The sequence below is a fragment of the Daktulosphaira vitifoliae genome, unplaced genomic scaffold (genome assembly GCF_025091365.1).
Source record: "Daktulosphaira vitifoliae isolate Bord-2020 unplaced genomic scaffold, ASM2509136v1 Scaffold_1, whole genome shotgun sequence".
NCBI classification, from domain to species: domain Eukaryota; kingdom Metazoa; phylum Arthropoda; class Insecta; order Hemiptera; family Phylloxeridae; genus Daktulosphaira; species Daktulosphaira vitifoliae.
The window spans coordinates 22,580,505-22,589,509 of record NW_026099572.1 but is presented as its reverse complement, the minus strand read 5'-3'; the positions used below and the strand labels follow the sequence as shown (position 1 = coordinate 22,589,509).

Sequence of the window (9,005 nt, the reverse complement as noted above, 5' to 3'; positions counted from 1 at the left end):
AAAAAAAAAAAACACATCATACTAAAATTAATACCTTCTCCGCTTCGCATCGAAGCTAAAATGTTTGTACAACTACGCTAAAAATTTTGCCAACATTTTGCATTGATTTTGAACAAATAATACTGAACTGTTCTTTAAATTATAGCCTGATTCGAACCATTTGTATAGAGTATTGAATATTTGTAAATAATAGTTTTATGTTGTAACGTTGTTATTCAAAAATGATACCGATAGCTTATTAATATATGATTTATTAAGATAAATATATAAAAAATTCAAAGTAACCCATTAATGTTTAATATTTTTTTAGAAATATTTATCAATAATAGATTCTTTTGAATACAATAGTGGATCTGAAATAATTATAAATCCTTGAGTCTATAAATAGTACAAATTTCTCATGTAAAATTTATTTCAGTTGTGTTAGTTAATCCTAGTAAAATTTTTTTTCATCCTTTATATTCATTAAATTTTATGCAAACACCAATAATATAAATTTTTCACGTGTTAAATGTTAATTGTTTATTAATGTATTGTCGGGATTCTTTCCATTAAACAAACCGTTAAATTACGATATTGGCGTATACCTTAATCACGTTTGAATATTATTTTCATTTTGTATAGTTTCAACAGTTGAATAATTATTTTATTTTAACTAGTATTTGTTGTTTGTTTCGTTGTACAATTTGTTAACAGCCATAAATGCAGAATTTATTATTAGAATAACTTCTTTCTTCAGTCAAATATAAATAATTTATGATAACCCTTATTATTTATTAGATATTGTTTGGAATTTCTTATTATTTCCAATGAAAAATGTTAATGATATATTAGACAGTAACTTTAAGTAACAGTAACATTTTTACTATACTAGTTTTGGTTAAAAAAAGATTTGATTTTGGTAGTCAAGTCAATATAATGATTTTTATAATGACTAATTTAGTGTATTACACATAATAAAATATATATTTTATGTTTGATTTTTTAACTTATTTTCTTTAAGTAAGATTATATAATTTTTTGGTGAGTACCTAAAGGGCCGCGACGAAGCTAAAATATAGGTGGGGATGAAAAATTGATTTTTCAGTTTATATAATTTTTTTTTAAATCCGGTACCTTTTTTTAATAATTATTTTTTGGTAGTACTCATTTATATTAAAAATTACAGTTAAATTAATACATTTCACTATGTGGGAATCATTTTTATCATTTATGCATATGTCAGATACCAATCAATATTAATGAAAAAAATGCCTCAACTCCACTTCACTGTATCTAGATTGCACTTTATTTATTTTGGTAATTGAAAATATTTAAATCGTGAATAACGTTATTTGTAAATAATTTCTATATTTATATAAATTGAAATGAATGATAAACTTATAATATACTTAGACAACAATTTGTCGACAGAAGTTATCATCATGGTTTTACGTATGTTATTTTTTCTATGACAGTTATCATCGTTTATATTTTAATATTAAAGATTTTTTATAACTCAGTAGCAGTAATAGTACATTATAAAATAGATGGTTGCGAACAAATTACTCTTATTAAATTAGAAGACAACTAGATTAATATTGTACAATATGTAAATTACACTGCACAACACTTTATTACACCAAACAATATAATAATAAATTCAGAATGAAATTTCGTCGCTTATTCCGAATAATGTCTTATAATTTTTAGATTGGTTCTAGTTTTTGAGATAATTGATAATTAGCGGAAATCAAGTAATTATATCTTAAGTTTACACATGGCTTTAAAGTTGATTTTGACGGTCATTTTATAAAAAATGAAGCTGAACTTTTTCTTATAAATTTTTTTTGGCTTAAACCTATAATTATAAATATTTTATGACTAATAGACGATTTTACAAGGATTTAAAAAATATAACTTTTATGTTTCTAGCATACTAAAATAATCGCTGTTAAAAGTGAAAAAATGTGAAAAGCTTAAAATTTTGTTATTATCACAATATTTTTATAAAAATTATCTTTAATTCCAATACTAAATATATTTAAAAACAAATATGACAACATTCCTTTAGAGTTTTTGACACTGAAAAAAAAATGGTTAAATTAGATTTCATGTATCATCATTATTTGTTAATTTTTATGGGCGTACAATTCAATTAATCCTAAAAAAACTAGTATTTTCTTGTTTACTATATTTTTTGATTATACGAGTTAATTGATTAAGGATTATGTTGTTCAATTTTTGTATTTTGTATCATTGATCAAATAAAATATTAATTGTAAAAATATTTTTAAACTTAACACTAATTAAAGATGTATCTGATGTTCATTAAGTTGTTGAAACTCACATAACCAAGATAAGTTGGGATGACCTTATTAATGGCCGTTGTCCATACTATATAAACTAGGGTAAGATGATTATTGAAGGATCAGAAGTACAAAAATCGAAGTCCATTGAAGATGGAACACGCAAGAAAAATAGTTTATGCTTAAAAGTTTTTAATAAAATTAAAAAAAAAATTAAATTAATATCAGTAAAAAGCCGAATGATTAAAAAACCTTGTCTGAAAATTAAAGAGAACAAAGAAATTGAAAAAAAATCTGACATAAATAATAAAAAAATTACACCTACAACTTTTATGATAAGAGAATTTGACGAACGCCTTTGGTAACCTACCGTCCGTTGAACACAGTGGTATCGCTTAAGTACGAAGGGTATACGTCCTAAGTAAATTACTGATATTAAACAGTTGGACTAAGCTTGCATGACGTTGAAAAAATCCCAGAAAAGTATGCACGACGTCACCACATTATCATAAATGATTTATCATTCAAAATAATACCAATAATTCCCGTAACAAGCTATATCAAAATAAATAATAATTTAAATAAACAATAATTGAAACGGTGCGGTCGGTCAACGATTTTACAATAATCACAGCCGATAATTAATAAGAAAAATGTAAATTAATACCTATCAATAGGTGACATGTAATGTGATGGTCAGCACATAGTGACATTTATGACAAGAAGAGAAGAGCGGAATAAGGTGAGTGTACACACATACGCTGCTGTTGAACCAATTTGAAGATGTAAACACAGCTGAATATCTTGGAAGCATGCCAACAAAATTACAACATCTTATCAAAAAGAGATAATACACTCTGTCGAAATTTGCAATTGGCTCAATCAAAATTAAAATTTGAATAAAATATACTAATATAATACACAAAATAAAGGTGTACCTATTACATTGCAAGTTTTATATTTATATTTATTTTCATCTTTATTTTATATAGTCAATAGTTTTTTTAGTTAGGTCATTTAAAGTAGTAAAATTAGTTACACCTTAGCATTGGGTAAAGGATTCAGTAGCTAAAGCCAAACAAACTACAGATCTGGTTTCTTCAAAACTTACCTCCAGACGTCCTCAGATTCTCTTTAACATTGTTAATAAATTTCGTAATCGATACAAAATTTGCGCCTAAACTTTTACAAAAGCTAACGCAAAGACATTGTCTTTCCCATCTAGTTTAGTAAATAAAAGAGAGAAATTACATCATTATAATTTTTAATTTTTGTAATACTTTAGGGATTTAGACATTTATAATGTATTTTTTTTGCCGTCTTCCAATAATTTTTTAACAATATAAGGATGTAAAACAGTATGAGCTTTTTCACCAAGTAAGAACGTGAAATGACTGAATGGTACTTTTTGAATAAAATATGTTTCTTTAATATTGGGCATATTATTCAACAACCATTTTATATCCTGAAAATTGTTTACAAAATTATAACTAGAGCTGTTGATTAAAGTTTTATATGTAGTCTGTGGTAGTTACATAATATATCAATAAAATATTTACCGCAGGTGATACAACGAGATCATCTTTTGAGTAGATAACGATTGAAGGTGCCGTTACTTTTGTAACATTATATTCAGGAACGATAGTAGAATTATAATGTTTTATATTTTCAATTGGACCATAATCAAAATTTTGAAAACGACCTGTAAACAGTATCAAATAATATTATAGTAATGAAACATTGTTATTAATTGATATGTTATGCGTATATAGATATCATTTATTAATATAAATAAACATTTTTCATTACCTGATTGTAAAAGTTGCAACACGTGAATATAATACTTTGAAGATGCAAGTTGAGGATGAGTAGTAAATATATCTGCGACAGTTTTCTAATGAAACAAAAATTCATTAATTTAATTCATGATACATTTCTAAAACTTATGTAAAATAATTATTATTTTTGATAAAAAAATGCATTACATAATATAAAATTACAAAATTTAATCGATGGTTATAATGAATAATTCGTGTTAAATTTAAAAACGAGGTTTAGTTTGTCATATGATTAAATTGCCAACTCCAATGAAATGATTGTAATTAACATTTTTAAAACTGTTTAAGAGAGTACTTAAAAGTTTTAAATGACGTATCTTTTTCTATATAATTTTTTGTTTTGTTTTATAGGTCAATTAATAAAATACATATTTTTGTTAGATTGGAATATAAAAGTAATACATTTTATCAAAATAATGACCAAGGAAATTAAAAGTATGTAATTACGACCCTTTTCGATTGAAGTGGCTATTTTCTTACGTGATCTATCGAATTAAGAAATCCATCAAAATAAATCATAATAGCTAAGCAATGATAGTAAAAAATATTTCTACAAAAATATCCTAGTATATTATTGTCTGGGTTTAGCGAAAAGGCAAAGAATTTTAATCTCTTCAGGACTCTCTGAAAAAAATTTAATAAAGCATGTTAATTTAAACAAATATATTAAACATTTTTAGCAAAAATATATTTTTAAAATGTTCATTATAATCTATTAAAGGCAATGCCTCGTCATTGAAGCCACTCTTCTCTGTTTGAAGCCAAATTCTTCAGTAAAACAAATGATTTTTATTTTTATTCCACTTGCTTATTTCTTTTCTTGTTTATTCATTTTGTCTTTGTCATTTTTCTCCATGTCCATAACTCTAATACTTCTAGTTTGCTTCTGTCTTTCTTGTCAATTGTCCATATTCACTGTTATATGAAACCTCACTCCAGACAAATGTTTTAACGAATCTTTTACGTATGTCAATTCTAAGATTTTTATTGGTGAGAAGCTGATTCTTGTTTTAGAATGCTTGCGTTGACAATGATATTCTTCTTGTGATGTTTGACATTGATTTGTTATTGGAGGCTATAATACTTCCGAGGTAGCATAATTCTCGGATTTGTTGTAATCGTGTATTGTTTATTTGTACGTTGAGACTTAGGTCTGAGTGAATTTTACTTATAAACATTGTCATGGTTTTTATAAAAATTGTTTTCATTTTAAATTTATTAAGTGCACTTGATAGCATTTTTAGCATATTATTCATATCATATTCTGACTCTGTTGAGATAACAATGTCATCTGCAAAGCGAATACAGTGTATTTGTTGGCTATTTATTTTTACTTGAATGTTTTGATTTAGCCAACATTCTTTTGCTAGACTACATATTATTGTCACGTTATTTACCTGTTTATATAAATTGTAATCTCTGTCCCTTAATTTACTCCTTCTTTCTATAAATTCAAGAATTTGTTCAATCATTCATGGCATCCTTGGTTCTATTTTATTTTTACCAATTTTTTATTTGCAACTCTAATTATATCCATCTTTATACTATACTAGCTTTTCTCTTCTATAAACAGTTCATCTAAATTCTTTTTGAATTTTTTGGTCATATTTTAGCCATTTAGTGTTCCAATGCACCATTTATTCTTTATTGTTACTTTGGTTCTTTTCTTAAATTTGATGTTGCACTATGCCATCGCCAGATTATGGTCTTGTCATATCCTAGGTAGACGTAGCTTGGTTTAATTTCATTCATGAACTTAGTTTTTATGAATATGAAATCTATTTGATACCTACTTCTATTTCCAAAAAGAATTCTTTGTGTATCTTCTCCTTAACGGGATTTCAAAGTATGTATTTGTTAATATTAGTTTCTGTTGTTCACAAAACTATAACAATCTTCCTCCTCTTTCGTTTCTTTTCCCTAGTTCATATTTTCCTGAGAAATTACTTCTTTTATAGCCTATTGAGGCGTTAAAATAGCCTATAATAAATACGTTTGAGTTGCATTCTGTTAGTTGCATGAGTTCTTCAATCTGTTCGTATGTCTCTTCAATTTATTTATCCTTACTTCTAGATGTAGGAAATGTACACTTGTGTAATGTAAATGTATTTAGGCTTTGCTTTTATTGTCACCATCAGATATTTATCATTTAGGCGGTATAACTTGAGTACATTGTCTTTTTTGAAATTTTCCGCCAGTGAAGTCGAGGCCCTGGATTCGCTATACCTATAGTATATATAAGCCATGTACTCCCCTGAGGTATATACTCTATTTAATATGTTAATTTAAAAAAGCAGTTTTACTCTTTAATTAAAGATTGTTTTGAGACTTTATCTACGTGAAAACCAATGGCCTGAAATAAAATAAGTTCTCACGAAAAATATTTCTAACTAATTATTTTAATTACAACATATGGATAAAAATTTAGTACAAATTATAACTTACAATAAATACAGGGAAAGCAATTTGTGCATATCTGAGTTGAAAAGGTCTTAGACCTAATGTATGTGCATTCCTTACAGCTGGTGCTATCATTATATTGTTACGAATTTTGGCATTGTACTCAGGTCTTTCTGATAAACCTATCAACAATATACCTGTTCCTAAAGAAATATCCACGACGTCTACCTTGGAATATTTTGTATGATTCAAGACAAAATCAACAACTGCAGGAAAATCATAAACGCCGAGTTCATGGATACTAAAAGGATAGTTTATGACTAAATTAGTAATAACATTTAATAATAGACTACAGTATAAATATTTTTTTTTAAATATTTTATCCTCATAAGAATTAAAAGAATTAGAGTAGGATTAAAATCACATTGAATATAACAGAAGTAAAAAAATATAGAAATTTATATAAAAAAACGTAGAATGACATTTAATTTCATAAGAAGCATTATATTATTATTATTTATTTTATTAATTATATATTTTTTCAAAACATAGCAATTAGAAAGTAAAAATTATTTATAGAAATTTTACTTTTAAATTAGTCTACCATAAATGTAATAAACACAAATCAAGTCACATTTAAATTTATAAAGACTAAAATGTGAAAAATTTCTTATGTTATTGTACCAAAAATTTTATAAACACAATTTTATTGAACTTAAGCATTGGTTAGATAGCTTGATGACGAATTTGAAGTATAAGTTCTTTTTATGATATATGTTCTTGTATCAGTTACCTGTAGTTCCAATTAATCTGAGATAGTTTACGCTTTTTCCCTGTTTTTGGATCTATTACATTCTTAGATAAACCCATAGCTCTATGATTAAGTAACCAAACATCGAATCCAGCATCAGCCAAACTATAGGCTATATTAAAAAAAAATGAAAGATAAGTTTTTAGTATTGTTTTAATAATAAATTAACAGTCATAATAAGTGTTGTAAATTTTGAAAAACTATTTTTTCAATTATATAAAAAAATCAGTTTTAAATAACTTTAAAAACATATTATTAGATTACTGAACTTAGTAGCAGTAATAAATTGTTATTTATCAAGGACAAAATTAAAAATATAACCTGTATTATTAAGTTAAACAATAAGATATTATGAGCATTACTAAAAATGTTTACAAAAATTTAATTGTAAAGATGATTGTGTCAAGTTACCCATTGAAACATTTGTCATAACATAAGGAAATGAGATAGATAGCAATCCACACATAAGAATTACTGGTCTTCCAATAGTTCCATTAAATCGTTTACCGTGAGGTATTCTTTCCATTCCGAGTAAAGCATCGTCTTCTGTTTTGGTTTGGTATATTTCGAGAGGATATCCATAGGAAATTATTTTATCCGACTAAATATAAATAAATATTTTACCAAAAATTTATAAAAGTCTGCTTTCTATTTATTTCTTGCACTTAAAAAAAATTAATTATGTGTACTCTAATGTCAATTAGATATTTTTTTATATTATTAAGGACAACACTATTTAATATAAAACTTGTAACTTACAGAAGTTAAAGACAATACTAAATCTTGTACAGCTAAAAAAGTTAAGACAGTCAATGAAAAATAATGAAGTATAAACATTTTAGAGGAGTTTGTTAAATAAAAATGTACTACAAAAGATCGAAGGAAAATAAATACATTGTGACAAAGTATTTTTTATTTTAAAAATAACAATGATTAATTTTTAATTAATAGTTACATTTTTATAGCATTATTCAAAATCAACCAATAAATAGGCGTTTAATTTGAAATGTCATTGGCTTACTCAAAAATACATAAATGACTACTCTTATAAAATTATTTATGTTTCTATAACATGAGCACAGGTAACAGTATGTTATGCCAAGGTGCAATTAGGGACTTATCTCCCAAATTTAGAAGATTAAGATTATGTAAACATAATTTGAGAGTATGAAAAACTCATTTGACCTTTTTAAAATTTATTTTAGTTTCGATGCGAAGCTGAGAAGGTTTTACTATGATATGTTTATTTATTTATATTTATGTCTGTTATCACTTTTTCTCAGCTTTCACCGAACTTATTTCTTTTAAAGATACGTCAAAAGATCACAAATCGTATCTCGTAAAAGGCACTACCTTCAAAAATTGAAAAAATTTTCCCCGTAAACAAGGAAAAACCTCCAAAAAAATTACAAATTTAAAAATCGCTAATTTTCGACATTTTTTCAATATTTTTTACTTAAAACTGCCATAATTTTTTTAAAAATAACTAAATCAATATCATTTATTTTTATAAATGCATGATGTCTTTACCTTTTATTTGGTATATTTTTTTTATAAATCTGACCCTTTACCTGCCTATAGGTAGAGATTTAAAATGACAACTTTTTCACTATATGTACTAAAAATTTAGACCCAGGCTAACAAATGTTTGAAATTAAAGCAAATATT

General features: G+C 25.5%; 1 protein-coding gene across 2 annotated transcripts; it reads right to left on the bottom strand.

Annotated features, from left to right (window-relative positions):
- Positions 1-3,523: 3,523 nt before the first annotated feature.
- On the bottom strand, positions 3,524-8,244 carry LOC126894786 (lipase 3-like). 2 transcript variants are annotated; one of them, XM_050666043.1, is made up of 8 exons: positions 8,097-8,244; positions 7,749-7,938; positions 7,320-7,449; positions 6,572-6,827; positions 4,607-4,750; positions 4,098-4,182; positions 3,848-3,990; positions 3,525-3,753 (listed from the first exon to the last, which is right to left on the bottom strand). In XM_050666043.1, exons 1-8 carry the CDS (start codon positions 8,172-8,174, stop codon positions 3,586-3,588), a joined length of 1,194 nt encoding a protein of 397 aa, XP_050522000.1. In that variant the 5' UTR covers positions 8,175-8,244; the 3' UTR covers positions 3,525-3,585. The 2 variants fall into 2 exon arrangements, with proteins under 2 accessions (XP_050522001.1, XP_050522000.1); XM_050666044.1 differs by lacking the exon at positions 4,607-4,750 and having other exon boundaries at positions 3,524-3,753.
- Between the last annotated feature and the right edge of the window lie 761 nt (positions 8,245-9,005).

Coding starts and splice junctions, on each gene's coding strand:
- LOC126894786 (XM_050666043.1), bottom strand. CDS start 8,174: ATGTTTATACTTCATTATTTTTCATTGACTGTCTTAACTTTTTTAGCT. Junction 7,939..8,096: donor TAGTATTGTCTTTAACTTCT/GTAAGTTACAAG, acceptor ATTTATATTTAG/TCGGATAAAATAATTTCCTA. Junction 4,751..6,571: donor TTGCTTTCCCTGTATTTATT/GTAAGTTATAAT, acceptor AATTTTTTTCAG/AGAGTCCTGAAGAGATTAAA.